This window comes from Parus major, chromosome 3, assembly GCF_001522545.3.
Source record: "Parus major isolate Abel chromosome 3, Parus_major1.1, whole genome shotgun sequence".
Classification (NCBI taxonomy): Eukaryota; Metazoa; Chordata; class Aves; order Passeriformes; family Paridae; genus Parus; species Parus major.
In genome coordinates, this window is record NC_031770.1 from 106,002,906 (window position 1) to 106,023,813 (window position 20,908).

The 20,908-nt window shown below is 40.5% G+C and overlaps 1 protein-coding gene across 7 annotated transcripts; it reads left to right on the forward strand.

The window, feature by feature from the left end:
* The first annotated feature begins 998 nt into the window (after positions 1-998).
* On the forward strand, positions 999-20,150 carry UBXN2A (UBX domain protein 2A). Of its 7 annotated transcripts, none has more exons than XM_033513081.1 (7): positions 999-1,177; positions 6,679-6,732; positions 8,185-8,320; positions 10,125-10,234; positions 11,795-11,935; positions 16,666-16,830; positions 18,809-20,150. In XM_033513081.1, the coding sequence occupies exons 2-7, from the start codon at positions 6,692-6,694 to the stop codon at positions 19,095-19,097; spliced, it is 882 nt and encodes a 293-aa protein (XP_033368972.1). In that variant the 5' UTR covers positions 999-1,177; positions 6,679-6,691; the 3' UTR covers positions 19,098-20,150. The 7 variants fall into 7 exon arrangements, with proteins under 7 accessions (XP_033368972.1, XP_033368973.1, XP_015476815.1 ...); XM_033513082.1 differs by lacking the exon at positions 999-1,177 and adding an exon at positions 2,144-2,225; XM_015621329.3 differs by lacking the exon at positions 999-1,177 and adding an exon at positions 2,858-2,933.
* Positions 20,151-20,908: the final 758 nt, after the last annotated feature.

The following is a 20,908-nucleotide window of genomic DNA, read 5'->3' on the forward strand; positions in this document are numbered from 1 at the left end:
TTGTGTATTTACAGTCCGAGAGTCCAGCAACACGTGGATACTCCTTTCAATGCATGGGGATAATACCCTTGTCATGAATGCTGATTCACCCATGAAACAATGACTTGCTTTTCCAGTGTTTAGCTGACTTCCTAGAAACATTGGTTCCTTAAGCTACTCCCCCATGTGTGGCAGCATAGAAGGTTTAATATTCCTTCAAGGACCATTCATCCTATGCAGAGGAACACGCTGTCTTAGTGGAATTGCCATTAACCAGATAACCAGACCTTGTTCTCATATTTATTTTGCAGTCCCAGTTCCCTCACAGGGTGTTCCTGCTCTGTGTGCACACACTTTAAAAAGGCTTCAGGCAACAGCTTCTCTCTCAAGTGAAGGTCAATCAATACAGCTGATGTTTAATTATAGGTAGCTGACAGTATCCTCTGGCATAAGCTAACCTTGTTAAATATAAGGTTTAAAAATATCCCTTAAAAATTAATTTTCTGCTTGTTTTTAGATGCCCTGTGTATGCTGATTCTCCTGTGACCTTGACAGGACTGGCAGTGACAGCTAAAACACTGCTTTACTTTGTCAACACTGAGATTCACTTCTACATTTATAAAACAAGTTTGAGGGCTGTCACTATCTTCTACACCAATGCATTTCTCCTGACAAAGGGGCATGAGATGGTTGTATTCATCTCGTGAATACCCTGTTAGAGGTATTTCAGCAGACACAGGCTGCTGAAACACAGGCTGCTGAAACACAGGCTGTTTGCTTCTATTCACCACACGGTAAGAAAAGGACCGTTTTTATTTGCTTCTGTTCATCTAGTGTACTGCCAGAGAATAAGCTGTACTAAATGCACAGAGTCTAAAAGGTTTTTGGTGATGTCTTCATTGTAACAATACTGTAACTTGAAAATTTCCAGCTTTAAATAAAATATTTTTTACATTATACAAGAGCCGCAGATCTTTCTTAATATTTTTGTTACTCCTATGCTTTGTCAACAGTTTGACTTCTGAGGGAGGACAGCACTTCTTAGAAGAGCTTTTAAGAAAACACTGAATTCCCTAGGACACTGATTCCTATTGTACTAGGTCAGCATGTCTCCAGCTGTACTCTGATTTCCAGTAATAGACCTAGTCTTCCAAATCAGTAAGTGATTGCAGCCAAGACACCTGCACCATTACATCAGGTAAGTCCAAACCTCATCTCCTATGCTTACCTCTGGGTGTGTCAAATTGTTGCTGAAAGGGCCCCCAGGAAAGGGTTAAGCATATTAATGAAATTGTGTACTTAATGAAACAGAGACAGTGTACTTAAAATATTGAAAGAAAATTTAAAACAGTCCAGCACTGCAAAACAACTTTCTGATGTTTTAGCTTAGGGTTTTGTCAATTCCTTTACTTCTACAGTGTCATGATATTCATGGTTTAAGTTCTAAATATATAAAAACTATTTAATAGAATCAGTAACACTTAAAACAAACAAGTACCTTCTATTCGAAAATGTCGAAGTATTTTAAACCTTAAACAAAACCAGGGAGAATAGAATCTCAGGAATCTGTGGTTTGAAATATAAGACTTCATGTATTTTAACCAAAACAAAAGGCAAATTTCTTACTATCTTCCCTGAAGATTCCTAAGTAGAAGCGCTAATTAGATGTCATCCAGTTAAAACTTATCAATTAATCCAAACTGCCTTCAGAAGGATCATTGCATTGTGATGTGCATTATAAGGGGAAATTATAGCTGTCAAGTGTCAGATTTACTTCTGTTACTCACCCATCACTGAACTTTGAGACTAAGCATATTATTTTAATAGTTCTGAACAATGTGATTTTAATTGTTGCGATTAAGGGATTGCAGAAACGTGTCCCACGTGAAGACGACACTCAATATTATTAAGTATTACCTCTGCTTTTAGAATTACCTTTGATCGCACTTGTAAATTCGCAGTAGATTTTCCATTAATTAGTGTGAATTAGATAGTTGTGGCTGTTCAGGTTAGGTTAATTCTAAATGTTTTACAATGCATCGCTAATTATTGGGGGGGGAGGGAAAAACCTAGCCCTTATTAAACAGCCCACAAGTGCAAGGGATGCGTTCACTCTGCTCCTAGGGCCTGGCAGCTTCTCCGCGGTGTTGGCCTGGGATACTTGGGTAGCTCCTGGCACCACCACGGGACCTCCTCGTCCCGCAGAGAGAAGCTTCTCCAAGGCCCAACACAGCGCAGGGAACTCGGTTCGTGCCTTCTTCCCTCCCCGACGATCCCATCCCTTTTTCCCGTCTGATTCACCCTCAGGAGCTCTGCTTCCCAGACGCCGCGCCGCTCTTTTGTCCTCGGTGCGAGGCCTCGGCTGAGCTCCTTTTCACATATGTCAACACTCGCCCATAATTAGCGCCCGCCGCACAATGAGCCATTCCCGCTCTCCAAAGGGCTCAGCGTGCGGCTGCTCCCGCCGGGGGCGCGGGTGCCCAAACACAGGCACCATTCCCCACTGTTGTAAATGTCGCGGCTTGACAGACGGACACATAGACCGTGTTCTTTGTTCTGCAGTCGGGACAGAGCTGCCTTCGCAGGCTCAGGCCAGGCAGAGCCATTTATCTCTGCTATGCTCCGCCAGGTCCTGCCCGGGCACCACCGCAGCGGCGCGGGGGGTCCGGCTCGAAAAGGCGGGCCGTGTAGAGCCACAAGTACCCCAGCCCTCGCCTCTCCCCAGAGGACAGTGTAGGAGAGAGTAAGGCAGGAGAGCATAGCCCCGGAGTAGCCACCGTCCCCGGGCACAGCGGGTGCGGATCCTTACGGACACCCCTCGCTCCCCCCGCGGTACCGGGGCGGGGCTCTGCCCGCCCCGCCCGGCGCTGCCGCGCCTGCGCCGCTCAAGGCGGGACAGCGAGGAGTTCCGCGGCGGGCGGCCGGCGCCGGGCTGTGCGCTGCGGGACGGGCGGGTGAGTTCACTGCGGGACAGGCCGGGCAGGGGCACTGCGTTCTGCAGAACCGGCGCTCCCTCGCCTCCTGCCGGCGCTCGGACTTTGCCCGCGGCCGTCCCTGGGGCGGGCGGGCTGAGCCTCCCCGCCGCCTTCGCCCTGGGCTTCGCCCTGCTCCGAATCGGCCGCGTCCCGCAGCAGGAGCGACCCTCGGGGGAGGCCTGGCCTGGACCTTTCTGAGGCTCCCTGGGCGTTCCGCCTCCGCGTCGGTACCGCGGTATTGCTTCATCGCCTAAAAATACCTCCTGGCCGGCCGCCGGGGCGGGGGCCGCGCTCGGCGGGCGGGTTTGGCAGCGGCCGGAGGCGCGGAGCGTGTGCCCGGCCTTGTTCGTGGGGTGCGGGTGAGTTCAGGTGTCGTAGCCGCGGGGTTGTCCCAAAATAGATTCTTTGACCTGCTGTGCATGAGACTAATCCACTCACAGAGCCAAGGTACTTGATTTATTTGCAGTTCTGAGCAGAAAGAAGGGCTGGGTGGTAAATCCACAAGGCCATCGCAACGACTATCAAAACTTCTCACTCTATACATTTTAGCAGACATAGACATTGATGTTTACTGGCTACAAGTTTACATAGTTACCTTTTTAATGACTATTCTGTCTTTTATTGGTTAAATTATTCACTTGTTTTTCATGGTAAGTAGCTTGCATGCTCAGTCTTTCTCTTCTTTTAGGTAGGTGGTTTTCTTGAATTGGTGGTCTATGAGTTGCTGGTCGGGATTTTGCCCTGCCAGAATTACTTTTTACTCACTTGGAAGTGATTTCAGCACAGCTGCTGAGCTACCTTTATTAGTTTCTTCCTTATTATGGAAGTTCTGCCCAATATCCTTGTGGCCTGTAAATTGTGCATTCTTTGTGTCCACCATCAGTGGTACATCCTTCTTCCCAAGCTTTGCTAACCTCCCCTTAGGTCTGAGATAGTTGAATCATGTCAAGTCCTAAACCTTAACAAGACAGTTCTACAGACAAGTAATTTATCTTTCTAACACATGGACATCAGGGTTGAGGACAGGTTTCTTTCCGAGTGCACAGCTCCTTTAGCCAGCTGGAGAGGAAGCATGAATGCTGTGGTTTGTACCTGAGCACATCAGTCACATTCAGGCCATTAGGTTTGATGTTCATCTCGCTATTAATTTGTACATGGCATTTCTCTGTAGCTTCCTGTCTCTCTGTGGCACGGTGCAGTGCAATTCTCAGCTGTAATTTCTGTGCTGTGCTACAGGCAGCTCTCAACTGGAGAGTTTGTTCTGCCAAAGTTAGTAAGGGGTTAGCAGGCTTTCAGGAGAGGGGATTGCATGTACTTCTGTATGTATTTCTCCCCTTCACAGCAAGAAAAGCCTCACAAATAATTTTTGTTTTGTTTTTCTTGTGTTAAAATAACTGGAAGTGTGGGCTCAAAAGTATTGACCATAAAATTATTTGCCAAAACAAATATGCCTATTGAGGGCTGCCTGTTTGGAAGCCCTGGCTGTGAAAGGCTGCCCCTGGGTCAGTGGCTCATCTTCGTGTGGCTGGAAAGTCCCTGGGGCTGTGTGGCTATGGCCAGGAGTATCCTAACCCAAATTAATTGATGTAACTGTGGTAGGCTGCTGACATTTGCAGCTTCTTCCCAAGTTTTAAATTTAGTTTCTGGAGGTGGTAGTTCAGTTCTGAGGTACTTTTTGCCACTGACGCAAAAATTACGTACCAAAACTCTTAACATTTTAAACGGCAGCTAGGGATGTCTGTCAGAAGTTGGTGAGAGGAGGTGGTTTGTGCTGGCTGGGTTGACATGCTGAGCTAAAGTGCTTGCAGTGCATTCTGATCACTGTGTCCTAATGGCTTTTGGCCATAATAAACATCAGTATTCTGTATAGGATGATTCTTCACCTAGAGAGATTAACACAAACATTTCTTCTAAGTGTAATTGCTGTTGTACTTTAGAAGGAACAGCAGCTTTCACAACTGACCAGTTTTGAATACTATTCATGCACATTTGAGGCCAGCCTAATGTAGCCAAAGAGCTAATTTGAAGAGCTGCTTCATTGTGTCTGTTTCTTTTTAACAGCTCTGATGACAAGTCACAGAGGATCAACAAAAGCAGAGGGCAGGAGGTGGCTCTTGTTGCTTTGGGGAGTAGCCTTCTGGAGTGAAAGATTAGAAGATAAGCACATTAACGCAAACCACAAAGAGTTACTTTGGGTTAAACAAAAAAAAAAAACCCTATGTGCCAGAGTGTGTGAAAACTGAATTTGAGAGAAGTTTGAAAAAACTACACTTTTTAAGCATTCTAGTTTCACTCTACTCACTTGATACTGAGAGTTCTCTTTTTTTCCCCAAGTGCAGTACAGAGTTCCAAGACCAACAAACAGATATGCATATAACATCATCATGTACCAGCATAGGCTTGCCTGCTGGATGTAGCGTTCTGGCAGAACATTTGTGGGGAAAAAAAAAAAGACTATACCTCATCTTGTATGAAATGTCAAAGGTGTGCAAACTATGTTTTGACTTAATGTGTAACAGCACCACTTAAATTTAAAGTTGACCGTTGTAGGGTTTTTTTTTGAGGCTTATATATTTTTCTATAGAACGTAACTCACATGGATTTTAACTTTAAAGGTGAAAGAATACCAGTATTAAAGTCCCAAGGAACATGAATTAGTACTGCATGTGATGGGTTTGTTTTGTTTTTTTTTAGTGCTGTACTGAATGTTGTTTTCCCCTAAACTCCATATCTTGTTAAATTATATCTCAAAATCACTTAAAATTCACCATAGTAGTGCTGTGCACACTGCTTTGTTCAGGAGTGTGATGGCTGTCACTGCTTAGTTTGATACTCTCTAAAAACCACACACAATGTCATAACTTCGTCCTGAACCTTCCAGGAGCAGACCATCATCTCTGTAACCAGTGATTGCCAGGGATAACTCTCTGAACACAGTTGCAACTTAAAAATGTCTGTTTTCCTGTGAGTTTTTTCAGTTGTAGAGTGATTTTATTTTTAAAGTTGTTTTTGGGAGTTTCTGGCTTTTAGTGACTTTCTGTGACTTTTTTTCATAGCATTCAAAAGTGACTGTAGTGAGATCAGTGTGGGATTCTTAATTTCTTTAGACTCAGAAGACTAATCCTGTATCATATTTAGTACTTACAAATCCAGGATTTTCATGCCAGCTGACAGTAGGCCAGAAATGATAATTCACAGTTTCTGAGTTGCTGCAGCAATGTCTTGAGGTGAGGTAGGAAGGGCAACCTGACAAATCTTGCTCCTTTAAGTAATGCGCAGTTAAGGTGAAGGTCACTCAAACGCCTGCAGTGGCAGTGCAGTTTTTCTCCAACCATCTCATAGTGCTGTGTAAAATCAGGGAAGTTAAAACTGTGCCACTCAGGAAAGGAATGGGATATTTTTTTCCTCTCTTTACAGAAGTATGGACATGTATTTTCACATCACACTGTTATTATTGTGAAATGTATTTTGTACATTAATGAAAAAGTAACCTTGCTTGTGAACATCTGGAACAGATGTGTGGTTCATGTGTCATTAAATTAGAAACTGCAGGAAAACAAAGAACCATCTGGAGACTTGGTGGGGGGGGGAAGTTGAGGTGTCTGGTTAAATGTATTATCAACACAAGAAAAAATATAAAGAGTGCTTCAGCTACAAAAGGAGGCAAAGTGTGATAAGCGTTTTGTTTTGGTTTGGTTTTAAACCATTTTCTTTTTGCAATTAGGGGAAGCACCAGAATGAAAGAGATGGACAATATCAAAACTGTAAAGAAAGAATGGTAGGTGCCAGTTCTTCCCATTTTTTTTGTATTCCTTTTCCATCACTGTTTATGTCCTGTCATTACTTTTCAAACTTTATGTTAAATTCTAAACATCTAAGAATTTAATCTAAATTCTAAATGTTAAAACCATAATATTTTTACTATATTCATTTGCTTCACATATACTGAAAAGATTCCTGTTGTTTTGCTGAAAGGTTTTTCATATACCTGAAATGTTTCCTAGATGCAAGAAGCTGTGTAAATATTTTTATTTAAAATAGCAAGGCAGCCTTTCAAACTGAACTCACTATGCAGCCCTGCATCTGATATGGAGGTGTTTGCTTTTCCAGTTCTGTTCCTGAGGTAAAGCATAGTGAATACCTACATTAATGCTTCAAGTTTCTTTTGTTCTATTAGAAAACTAAAATGGGGACAATCTAGTTTTGAAATTTATTCTTTAAAGTTGTTGAGGTTTTCTTTTGTTTAAGATGTTAATCTCCAGGGATTCTTAGTGTTGCATAGGTGCTCTGCAAACAATTCCATTTTATGCAAATATATCTAATTACCATTTCAGTAAGTATTGCTGTTCTTGAATTCAGTGCAGAGTTTTATGTAAAAATGGATATTATTTTCAGGAGCTGGGATTTTTATTTTCTGAATTGCTTAAAATAGACTTTTCTGAATCTCCCATAGGAATAACTTCTGCAATGTTTATGAAAAGCTGCATAATCTTTTTATTATGCAAAGAATCTATACTAAGATAATAATTCTGGTTGCATATTTCTGCATTTTGATTGGTGAAAATCTGACAGAAACAGCTAGATGTCACATATACAATGTTCTATAAAAAGGTGTGTTTGATGCATCTTTTTTAATACCCTGGCACTCTCCACAGTGTTGAAGGATTCTTCTATCTTATTTCTTCAGTGGGCTCCAGTGGTGTTGAGTCACTTGAGTTTCCCTAATGCACTTTCCAAATCATTAATGGTGGTTCTGCAACTGTGCTAGGAATAGGGAGGTTCAAGTTGGGCTTGAAATCTTAGGGCAATTTTATTGTGTTTTTTTAAACTTACAGCAAAGGAATCCAAGCTTGAATCATGGAATTGCTGTAAGGAAAGCCCTTCATTGGTGTGCAGCTGGATATATGATGGTTAGAAGTATGAATCATCTAACTTGGATTTCTTGCTCTGATACCAAGTTTAGAAGCTTTGCATAGATAAGTTCATCTTTTCTGATGATGTTCTTTAGCTTGGGCTTTTGAAGTGCAAATAGTAGCAGTTAGAGATTTGGTAAGAAGTTTATAGAAAAGGCACAATGTGAAGTTGACTCAGTATTTTGTACTCAAACTGGGTAATCTGGGTGCAGGGGTGTATGCCTTCTCTATTTCTTGGTACTGAGGAGCTGAGGTACCTACTTGTCTGCTAATGTGTCCTCTGAGGAGTCACTTCTGCTTCTGTCTTTGTTCTGTAGGGTGTGTAAATCAGGAACCGATGATCAGATTTTGAACGGTACAGAACAAAACTGTGACTACTTTGTAGATAACCTATTTGAAGAAGCTCAGAAGGTTGGTGCTATGTGTGTGCCCCCAACTAAAGTCAAGAACCAGGTAGGCAGTGAAGAAAAAAACACTCATGTTTGTTATAACAGCACTCCAAGAATATTCTGGAAAGCAGATACCAGAAGTCCAGCAGTCTTTTGCAATACATCAGTTAAAAAATTTCAGAGATTCAGAGAGCTGTAGGAACAGCCTCCCATCTCCCAGTCAGCCAGGCCTTTGCTGCTGGGCTTTTGGCTCTTACTGCTTTATAGTTGGTTTAGAGTCATTCTAGAACTGATGCTGGCATTGGCTAATGCATTTCTGCTTTATTAGTAAGGAGAGTGAGGTGAGCAGGAGTTCAAGGAATGACAAATACTGTTACATAAGAAGTTATTTAAGGAGCTGCAGCCTTTTCATGCAGAGGCATAGCCCAAATATTTTTCATTTGGTGTTATTCATATAATTATGGTTGTAGTGGGATGTTCGGTGTGGGTTTGTGTCTCAATGATTCTGTCCTTTTTGTATTTTTCTATTACTCATCAAAGACAGGTAAGGGGAGGGAGAAAAGGCCATGTAGAACAAAGATGACAAGAAGAAATTTGGAGTGGGCATTACTAGAAATTATGTTCGTGGATCCTTAATTGACCCTGGAAGAAATTAAATGTCAGGAGCAATATCTTAAATTGCAGTCCTGAAATAGTGTTCCTTGGCATTAGTTGTGTCAATGCTTAAATGGGAAGTTGGTGTGGAATAATTAATCCATGTTGAATTTGCATAATGGCTCACTGTAGAGGAGCCTTCCCATAATTAGAACTCTTTCCATATGCATTGGTGCCATGAGACACAAGACTTTCTGATGAAATCTAATCTTGCTGAGTGCTGTCTACTTCTTTTGACAGATTACCCAACAGAAAGACAAGGAATTCTATTCAGCAGTTTGTACGTGCTGTTTGTTTATGTAGCAATCACCTAACAAGTCAAACAAAAAAAAAAAAGCAACCTAAAAACCCCAAACTTGTCAGGTACTATCAAGCCTCATTCAAATTAATTTTCAGCTGAGGTGAATTCTGCATTTGTGGCTGAGTATCTGTCAACACAATGTTATTACAGGGATCAGACCTCAATAACCAAATGCTTCCTTTAATGGCATGATGCATTAATATGAAAATACAATCCCAAATATCCGTCTTACAGTTGGAGAGATTTCTGTAAACATTGCAAAGGCTACAAGTTGGAGTAGTGGATGATTTCTGGCAAAGTTAAGGAATTACTGGGAATTTATTTTTTCATTCCCCTAACCACTAAGGTTTTGAATACACAGGAATTCCAGGGTAACATAAGTGTATGATTGTCTGCAAGTAAATTTTCTGATGCTTGCTTCATTTCCTGAGTGAAAGGCTTCTGCATGCATCATCTCAATGCCTTTACTTTGAGAAAATCCTCCTGAATGATCAGAACGAGGCTTTACCCTAATAAATCCCCAGCTGGGCTATTCTGGCAGTTGGTGTTCCAACACCACGCATGTATGCTCTCAAATTAGCTCTTGAAGAGTTGCAGCTGGCTGGGATAGTCCAGCTCTTTTTTTTTTTTTTTTTTTTTTTCTTCTGCTGAATTGAAGGAGTGTTCTTGACCTAGGAATCCAGAATGATTGGAGGAAGGTTTGTTTCTAACCCAGATTGACACAATGTACTTAGAAACATCACTTACCCCTTGCAGTTACTGTGCCTGCTGGCATGGGGCCAGGGCAGATTACAGTGAGCCTGCTCTTAGTATTTTTAGTCCATGAAGTGGATGATTTATAATCACAGGGTATGTGGGTATACCAACCTTCTTTTTCACTTCTGTTGTAATGAGAATTGTTCTTACTCTGTAGGTTGATGTAATCATTAAACTTTGGAAAAATGGGTTTACGGTAAATGATGGCGAACTTCGGAGCTACACTGATGTTGCAAACCAGCAGTTCTTGGAGTCGGTTAAAAAGGGGTAAGCGAGTTTTGTGTTCTTAACCAGGCTGAGCTAATATGCTTTGGGTAGCACTTAGCTTATGCTCTAAATTTTTTACGTGGCTTTGCTGCACTGCAGCATCCCTGTAGGAGCGCAGGCCCTGCTGCTCTTTTTCCTGCAGTGCTAATGGCTGTTGGAACATCAACAGGTTCAACACAGCTTTCAGTGGCAGTAGTTGTACAGTTGCTGATGAATAGATAAAAGCTAGTGTTGGCAGGGGGCACAGCAGGTGCACAGTGAAATAAAGAATAAATCAGTGCCCAATAAGAGCTACAGATCAAATGGTATTTTGACTAATGAACTCAATGCACACGGGGTTGAGCATTTCTGGTTTTACAGTCTTTGTTTTCTTTTTGTTGATGAAAAGCCTTAAATGGGCACAGATGTTCTATGTAGCATCAAGCAACTCTGATCAGTCTTAAATTTCTGACATTTTCCAAGTACAGACTTGGTATATGTATATACATGTATATATAACAATCTTGTGTAAATTCCTGTGTTAATAGCCATCTTGTATTTTTCCCTATATTAAAGGTTAATGTGCTGTCCTGATTTCTGCTATTGTTTGCAGCTGTTGCTTTAAAAAAGGAGTTTCACCATACTAACCAGTGTTATTTTGAGCCTTTAATTTGTAGTCTGTTTTCTCACCCCATACAAATGGAGAGAATATAATTTTATGGATAAGGTTATTTAATACCTCTTTATCAAGCATGTGAAATTACTAAGTCATTATATTTTCATTTTCCGTATTTTGCTAGGCCATCAAAAATACTAATTTTACACTATTTCTCCTGCATGGCTGTCAACTGTTAGTTGTAATACCAAGTAACTGCACTGTTACAAGCCCTTTGTGTGCATTCATCAAAAGTTTGCAACTTTTATTGCACTGTTTGCCTGTGAAGATGCTAATTATGAGATGGTTTCTGCATAACCATTGATGGTAGAAAAGCATTTAGTACAGCCCCTGTGCCAGTTGAGCCCCGCCACCCAAAATTGTACTATCTGCATCAGAGCTCAGAGACAAAGGCGTTGTGTTCTGCTTAATGTGATTAAATCATTACTGGGGTGGTGTTACTGCACTAAAGAGTGGAGCTATTAATGATATAATTTTTAGAAGCTGAGATCTGTGTTTGTCAATAAATACATTGTGTCTAAACTCAGTTCTTCCTCTTTAAAAGCCTTTTTGTTTTACTATGGGGATAAAGTAATTGAACTCTTTGCAGCAGTGTATAGCAACACTGAACTTACTGCACATTATGTGTTTAGAGTGGTAACTGCTGAGTAAATTTGAACACCATTCAACAACTTGCATAATAGGATTTTTTTATTATATACTTTCTAGTTAATTTGCAGTTCAGGAGCTTGAAGTTATTTGTATGCCATGCACTTAACTAACTCTTAGTAAATACTTGTGAAGTTGTTTTTTAAAAGCATCATCCTTGAAAGGGCAAATGTTGATCAGGTATTAATCATTGGTCTATTTTGTATACTGAAAACAGTATAGTACGTTTTTTTGACATTTTGGTTTTTTTTCTTAAGGGAACTGCCTTTTGAGTTACAAAAGGCTTTTGATAAGGAGGAAGTAGAAGTGAAAGTGGAAGATAAAAAAGATAAGGTGTATTTGTCGTCGAAAAAGCCAATGTTTCATCCCTTTTCTGGACATGGTTACAGATTAGGAAGGTGAGTAGGCTGATGTGATCTGTGATTGAGTAGCTGAAGGATGACACTACCTATGGTGAAGTATCAAAATTCAGGTGGGAAGTAATCTCTGGAGTTTTCTAATCTAAGCTCCTTCTCAAAGCAGGGTCATCTGTGGGGACAGGTGAGGTTATTCTGGCTTTTATCCAATTGGGTCTTGAAATCCCGTAAGAGCAGAGGCAGTGCAGCCTTCTTGAGTGCTGGGCTGTCCTTATGGGAAATAATTTTTTCCTTATGTCCAATCTGAATGCCTCTCATTGGAATTTCTATCTACCATAACAAGCATGACCCCCTCCTGCAGACTCTGGCAGGCTGCTTTTAGGTGCCTTACAACCACCACCATCTCTTCCACAGGCTGAACAAGCTGCTTTCCTCCAGCATCTACTGACAGTGTGAGTGCTCCATCCTGCAGGCATCTTGGTGTCTCTCCATGGAGCTTGGGGGATAATTGACTGCCACAATCCACTGGACTTGTTGCTGTGTTGGTACAGCCAGGAAGCTGTTGGCTTTCTTTGTTCAAGGTCTCAATATTAGCAGAACTGTTTCCAGCTGAAATACTGTCACTCTTCTATTCTGTGATTTTAGAGAAAATAATCTCTTTTTAAGCTGTATGAGCAATAGTTTGAGAAGAGGGGGGAGTATGATAATCCCATAAAGATAACTGAAGAAATAAGAGGTTATCTTGCATTCTCTTAAAATTGTTCAGTAATTAACCATGCATTTATTGCAGTAAGGCATTTTAGCCTTTTACAGTGATCCACATCTCTTTTGTAGTTGGAGAGTGTCAGCCACTCATGCCAATGCTAAAACTGGACTTGATTTACCACCAAACAATTACTGTGTTTTGGAAGGCTGTTGTAGAGCAACAGGCCAGGAGTTCATTTATTTGATCCCTGTAACTTTTTCTTATTCCACTAGTGTCAAATCACATTATCTGCTTGACATATCCCTGTCATTCAAGATTTGTGTGCCAATAAACATAGGCTTTGGCCTAGGGAACAGGACATGTTCAGTGACCAGGAGCCTACAGGAGGCATCACAGGCAGCACTGCTGAGTGACCTGCAGGCTGGGGTTCCTAAGCTGTGGTGCAGCCTTATGTGAACAACTTGTGGCATTAAAGTGGGAAGGGTTTGGCTGCTAAGGCCCAGAGCTTGTGCTGAGAGCAAGCCTGACCTGGGCAGGAACGGCTGAGGCAGGGGAAGAAGATAATGTGAAGAGCAAAAGAGTGATAAAGGGAGAGTGGTTCCAGGCTGACTCAGGGAAGCAAGTATCTGTTTTAAGAGTTTCATCTGTTTCTCTGGTACAGTCCATTCAGTTGCTCCATGCTTGAGTAGATACAATGGGGAAAACCTTCCGTTGAGAAATGTGAGACTTGCTTTTAGTGGCATGGAAATCCTGAGCAAACAGGGGTCAAGAATTTAACCTTATTTTATCTACAAGTAGACTGTTCAAAACAAAACCAAAATGATCTTCAGTGTGCTGGGTTTCTGCTGCTAACTAAGCTAAATGCTAGGTTGTTCAGTCCCTTGTTGTGCTCTGCCATGCCTACAGCAAGTAATGATCTTGCTTCCCAGTAGGCAAGTTAGGTTTCAGAAACATGCTAATCTGTGAATTTCGGTTGACTGGTCTTGTACACTAAAACATTCTACAACTTGCTCAGCATTTTTTATTTTTTTCCTACTCTTGCTTGTCTATTCTGTGCTATGCTATCAACACCTTTTCCTTAAAGACAAGTAAATATTTTTGCTGATGTTGGGAACATGAGCCATAAGTGCTCCTACTCCATTAAGTGGTGCTCACTTTCTGCTGTTAATAAATGTCCATTGCATGAATATACCACACTTGCAGCAGAAAAGCTTTGTGGGGTAGCAACAGAGCTGGCTGAGACCTGGAACAAGTTTTAAGCTATAGAACTCCTTTTCCACAGTTACATTTGTGTGATTAGTCAGACATGAGAGAGACAAATGACTGAAGAGTTTACTTCAGCTCATAGCCTAGCTAAACCTCTGCTTAGCAAATAAACTTATAAAATTAATACTGTATAGTCTGTCAGTGTTCCCAAGTGGAGGGATTTTGTAATGGATAAACCATTATGAAGTGTCTATTGACTAGTTCTCGAAAGTTTTGTTGAAGGATCTAGAAATAACATATATGTTGATACAGCTCAGACAGGCTAGATCCTCTGCCTTTTTGTTCTACAGGAGAAATAAGTAAGACATATCAAAATTATCCAATGTACCTTATGAACCTGTGTAACTAATTGGTATACTGTTTTATCTATCACTGTCCAGCTGAATTTCATCATTTGGGATTATGACTAGATTTGCAACCCCACTTTTCTGTTGAGCTAATCTATGCATCTTTGAGACAGCCTCAGAAACATGGTAATTAAACTATTGACTGAAATCCCTTGTAGCAAAGCGAGCTTGCTCTGTAACCTCATTAGGGTAAGGCATTGTGTGTCAAGCTGCTTAAGCATCAGTCAGTGTAAGGCATGATACCTAACTGCTGGGCTTTTTTTCATCAGAAAATTGACAGGATGCTCTTAATGTCTCTTTGATTTCTAGTTTACATCTTCCGTTGGTAATCTTATAAAGGGAATAAGATGTAAAAGGAGTTACAATGCTTCAGTTGCAGGGTAATAAGACTTAGATTCTTGGGTTTTGGCTTTAGTTAAACTTCCACCACTAGATGGCTTTGTCTGTCAGCTCTGCAAGAGAAAAGTTTTTATGTATAGAAGTGCTTTAAATCTTGGTGAGTACAGATGTTCTAACTTTCTCTTAAAGCTTCACTTAATGTGTTGGCTTCAGTCTTGCACACGCTTGCTGTTGAAAGAATCACCTCCAGCGCCTGCTCCATATGGAGGTGTGATTGAGGGAAGTTGGTTTGGGAATGACACCAAAATCTGTGTCCATTCAATACAGCTGTGACCGATGTAGCCCAGCCCATACTGAGCCAAATGCCATGGCTGAGCACCTCTGCTGTCCTGGAGGCAGCTCACTCTCATGAGTTCTGCAGTGTCTGAACCAGGAACTAAACAGGGAGACAGCAAGAGCTGGGCATTACTGGACTGAAGTATGACTTGAAATTTAATTTTATTTTTTTTTCTCTGCTTGCAAAACTGTTTAACATTATGTTGCTGGTACTCAAGGTTTTATTACTGATCTGGAAGGCAATTAAGTTTTATTTCATACTGAGGTCAAACATGAACAGAAGCTGTTTGTTGGATAGTGAGGCAGGTGGGTGTTAGTACATCACCTGTACTAGTAATGCCAGCATATTTTACAGCTGTGCTCTTTCAATTTGTTGGTGCCACGTTCTTGTGCCCCAGCTGATTTCTGTGTAATGCAAAACAGTTCTGTACCTCTTACCTGTCTCCAGTTACAGTGAAAATCTCTTATTGCTCACTTGGAAATGAGATTTCTTGATTCTTATTCTTTCTGCGAGTTTCTGTGAAAGATACAAAAAAATGCCTCTACTGGCTCATATCCTAGAAGTTAGGGCAGAACTTGGCAATAAGAATTTTTGAAGTACCTCTAACTAAACATGTGCTTAAGAATCCAGCTTTATTAGCCTGAACATATTAAGTCATTAGCTAATGATAAATTAGCTGTGACTTTTCTGCCTTATGAATAAACTAATACAGTTACAAGAAAATGGGGTTTGTCTGCAAAGCAGATGTGTAGTATAGTTAAGACTGTTACTCTATGGATATCAGTTACCCATGTCTCTATCAAGAAACTGTAACTCACCAATTTTCTGTGCAAAGAGAGCTATTGTGCAAACTGCCATGTGGTGCTTATGTAGTTTGTGACCACAGCTGAGCTCAGAGGAGAAATGGTAACTCCTTAAATCACTGCTATTGTTATGCAAGCAATCATCTGGTTATACTCACAGGGGCTGAGAATGTCCCCATTGGATCAGGCCCAGTGAGGACTTAAGCTGTACATGCTGAACAAGCTTAGTCATGAAAGAAACACTAAGCTCTAAACATTTCTTCAGAGTAAAATTTTTTGCCAGCAGTTTTTTTATTGTTTGTTTTTTAAGACCATGCACTTGGACTGAGGTCCATGTATTCTGTCAAGTCATTTTATTAATCTTTGCCCCTGTGGTTGGGTCAGCTGTTGAAAATGCCTTAGGAAAGAAAAAAAAAATCCAACTGCTGTGTGCATCAGTCTGGATTTTTCACATTAAGTCAATTTTTCTGATAGATGAGTAATTCTTCTAAGCTGAGATAGATGATGCTGGAGTCTAAATCAAGGCTAACAACATTCAGTTAAATTAAATTACTGTAATCACATTACACTGAAAATTAACTTTGAGTATGCAAATTCAATTCTCAACCTCCTTAAAGTTTCACCTGTGTGATAAGAGTACAAAAATGCATGAAGAATCTTCAGACAGTTTTGTCTCTTGTATATTAATCCTCTGATATTTAAAGTTCCTTTTCATCTTACAGAAATGTTAAACTTGACAAGCAAACTTAAATTCTTTAGCGTGTTTTAGTCTAAGTGAAAATAACAGCATGTGTGTAGGAAAAAAATAAAGAAAAAAGCTTATATTTATGTCAGTGCTCCTATATTTATTAAAATAAAAAGTCATCAGTGCATTCTGCTATGGGGCAGAAAGCTCCAGAAGCAGAGGTCTGGAGGGAAGTTTGAGTTTGCATGTATACACAGAAGCTATAACCACATGTGGCTTTGCTTTTCAGTGCTACTCCAAAGATAATTTCTAAAGTGAGAGATGACCATCCAGGACCTGATGACAAAAGACACCTGCCTTTAGTACCCTTGAATGATTTGGAGCCTATCACCAATGTCCAGATCTGGTTAGCTGATGGGGAAAGGATAATTCAGAAATTCAATGTTTCTCACAGGTATGATTTTTTTTTTTTACCACTGTCATACGTATTTGCATCTGAACTATTTGTCTTAATGCCTGTACATTTAAGTCTTTAATTTCTATGACTGATCTACCTCCTCAGTTCACTTAGCATTGGACTGCTCTTCATTTGTATCTGGAAAACCTTTGAAATTTTGAGAAATCTTTTAGCTGACAAGAGAGGAGCATAAGAGAAATGTGAACTGTTGAAAGTCAGCTCATAACTGAGTGTAAAGGAAAATCTGAGGAAACTGTAGTTCTTTGTAGGTTAGTGAAAGTTAAGATATATATATTTCTCATTACTAGAAGAAATAGCTTTTAACATGATAGATCTCTCACAAAACAACTACATGTGGAACAAATGGCTTAGTAAAAAGCCTGCTAGTCATTAGGCATAGGCAGCACCACAGGTGAGAGCTGGAAAAAGGGGTCTTAGAGTTAAGTCAGAGAAACCTCTGGGGAGGGTTGGTGTTGGTGCACTGGGCAGGAATTTTCATCCCCTGCATGTCAACATGGACAGAATAGAATGCACAGTATGTTTAATTTTTAATTAATAAAATTTCTGGTTCCCAAAGAGGCTTAGAAATGAGGATAATGTCAGAAGGTGTCAGCACAGCACCTGTATGCAGGAGCTTTGAGAAAGTGGGATTAACACTTTACCATTAAATTGTAGAGCTGCTGTCTTTAGAAACCTTTCTCAAATCCGAATTTGAGAAATGACTGCAGTGCTATAGTCATGTCATGTGGAAAGGATACGTTACCTGTGCTTCTCTGAAGCAATTTAAAGGTATCACAGATTTAATACAACTCAGGCTGCTGTAAAGATAAACTGTGTATGTCTGTGGCTGGTCAGAAGGGAAATTCAGCTGTTGGAGGTTAATAACTGTAGTGTTTTATTTGACTTGTATTAATTTATTACTGTTAGTGGCCTGAGATATGAACTGAAACACAGTTGTGATGTACTGCTGAAGGGTAGATTGCTATTTTAATTATAAAAACTTCATTGAAGGGCTTCATATCTCAATTGTTCCAAGTCCCACACACTTAAGTCTATTTAGAAGCTTTTTGTCTTCATAGTAAATAGCAGTTTGAGCAGCTGCTAAGTGCTTTTGAGAGGAAAAAAAATCTGAGATAAGCAGAACAACAGCTTTAGTGGTGTAATGCTCTTTTTGAAGTACTGTGCAACAAATATTCTATCATAACATTGCCTTTTGCCACAAGACCAGCACGTTTGTGCTGTACACAGTGCTTGTGTATAACTTGATAAAAACTGGAGGAAAATCCTTTTAGAGTATGTATCCTTAAGCATGATGATTGCATACACAACACTCCTTTCAGTGCACATGACAGTCAGCTATTTGTTAACTAAGGTATAGATTAATGGTATGTAGCCCATATGCAGCATATTACCCAGTGTCTGTGTAAATTGATGACTTTCAGCCTTTTGCAGAATTCACCGTGCCCCTGCTTTGGGAGGATGGGACTATATTTAGACCTAGTCAATGTATCAGCTGTCCAAATAGCTTTTGCAAACCCTTTTTCTTTATTTTTATTATGGTTCCACTACATGAACCACACACTGGAGGCATCTTTAGTCTAGCTCTTGGCTACAGAACCCTCAGGTAAGAGCTCCACCAGCTGGTTAGGAAATGGTAGGTTTGTGTAACTACCATCTGAGCCAAAATGGTACGTTTGAGTGCTCAGAAGATATTCATCCTTCTCCCCTTGGGAGTACTCACAGAGCTTTGCAGGCCTTGGTCCTTGCCTCCCAAGTGGATCAGGCATTTCAGGATACCTCATCTATATTGGATGGCTGTATTGGGACAGCTCATCTATATTGCTCCAGTACTCTGCTGTCAGGCATTTCATGAAGTGGTGTCTCATTCCTGTCCCATGGTGGCTGTGTGTGTTAAGCACCTGTGTGGGGATTGCAGTGCCGAAACTAACCTTGAGTTTTCTTGCTCTCTACTCAGAATTAGCCACGTCAGAGACTTCATAACAAAGTATCAAGGATCTGAGGAAAGTGTTCCCTTCACACTGACGACCTCCCTGCCTTTTCGAGAGCTGCAGGATGAGACACTCACACTTGAGGAAGCAAAGTTGCAAAATGCTGTTGTTGTTCAGAGACTTCGGAAAACAACTGAACCGTTCAGACTCTTAGTGATAAAAGCACCTGACAGTGACTACAAAACTGCTGCTACACCTAATGGACAGCTCAAGAATGAGCAAAAAAATGCTATCAATAGTACAAGATCAAATTAGCTTTTAACTGACCAAAAATTATCTGCAGGGTGAACTAGGCAAAACCAAAAACATAACCAGCAATATGTGGATGCCCTCACATCCTCATGCACTGTGCTCTTAGAGAGCAGAAAGGGTGCTGTGCTGTCATCTGCTGTAATAGAGGTATTTTCAGCTAAATTGGGTGGTCAGAGCCTGGCTGTGTAATGTAGCAGGTAACTACAGCAGATCACCCTTAGAATTTGCTTAGGTAAAAAGCTTCTTAGTTCTTTAATAAGTGGGTCTAGGTGGAACAGTTCTCTGAGACTTAACTACTGATAGCACCTTTTAAGGAAAAATAGTATTTATTTTTGCACTTTGGACTGAAGTAAAACGTTTCACTTGTATTGTAGTGGAAACTGCTGCAGTTTGCATTCTTCTCACAGTAACTCTTCAACAACCAATACCGCAGGCGAGCTCACATTTGAACTGTAACTTGAAAATCTTCAGGATGCAACTTTTATCACAAGATCTGCATTGTAATAATGTTCTGTCAAGTCTGCACATGGTGGTAGGTGCATGTGTGAGAAGATACAAATGAGGTAGTCTAGTGCATACTGCATATGAAGTGCCTCAAAGTAAGCTCTGAAGGAATTGTTCTTATCAATGGTTGAAGTGGTTTCTGCTTCTTTTGGGCTGCTACGGGTGTCTTGCAGATCAGGTGATGTTAAACTACCTAGCTCATTAGCATAGGGACCCACTTGTGGCTTCATCACACAGAAGTTTCAGCTTTTTTTTGGCTATCAGCAAGCAGGAGTAGTAGTTTAGAGGGACACAGTTGTTTTTGTACTATTCATCTGCCTCTGTCCTGAACTGCCCAGCTGATGGAGACACTAATTGCATGTGGTCAAGTTTCAAAGATGATGTTGAAAATCCTTACTTGAAAACTGAAGTTTTTCTCTCCACTTTACTCCATTTCCATCCAAAACCTTTTATTTTGCTATTCATGTACTCATGGCATAAAGTTTGTAGCCAACTATTCTGTCTTTTGCTAAAAGAGAAAAAAACCATAAAGACTTAATATTTTGTACTGTGTTTACTAAGCATGTGGGTTTGTGAATGGAACTAAAATCTCCGGATAAGACATATTCCAGGGTCTTCAGTAAGTCCTGAGTCCTCTGTGCTACCTGTGCCAAAGGATGGTTGTTGGGGTTGTACTTCTTTTGTGTGGTTTGTGTTTTCTTGGTTTTTTTTTTCTAAAAAAGAAAATTATTTAACTGGAGCAACTTGTATTCTAAAAAGCAGTGAGACTTCAGACTAGGGTTGTACTCTCCTTTATTCCCAGGGATATAAGTTTAGCATCTCATGGTGTGCTTGAAATGAAAGTCAACTGGGCAAATATCTATTCAGTGTCCTCAGAAAGCAAATCTCTAGAATCTCTATGCCTTTAAACACTTTCCAGTGCTAGAAACCTCCAGTGCTACTGTGCCATTCAGGTTCATATAGCAAGTGGTACAATTAAATTTTCTTTGCTCTTGCTCTGACTCCCGTATAAAAAACAAAAATAAATGTGCAGACAAATCCATTAGTAAAATTGAAAAGACAAACCACCTACAGATACAGCTCCAACCTTCAGTTCCCAGAGCTTCCTGAACACAGAATTCTGTTAATCAGTGCTTTCAAATTTGTCTTAATACAAAACTTAGTAGTAGAAAAGTACATGTGGTTGATGGTGAGCTCAGTTGTTCTATCTTGAAAGGTGCATGAAATGTCAAAAGTAACAGTGTGCTACTATTCATGCATTTGCAGCACAAAGATTCAAAGAAATTAATAGTGTAAGGTTGAAATTAAAG

Coding starts and splice junctions, on each gene's coding strand:
- UBXN2A (XM_033513081.1), top strand. CDS start 6,692: ATGAAAGAGATGGACAATATCAAAACTGTAAAGAAAGAATG. Junction 10,235..11,794: donor TTGGAGTCGGTTAAAAAGGG/GTAAGCGAGTTT, acceptor TTTTTTCTTAAG/GGAACTGCCTTTTGAGTTAC. Junction 16,831..18,808: donor AAATTCAATGTTTCTCACAG/GTATGATTTTTT, acceptor CTCTCTACTCAG/AATTAGCCACGTCAGAGACT.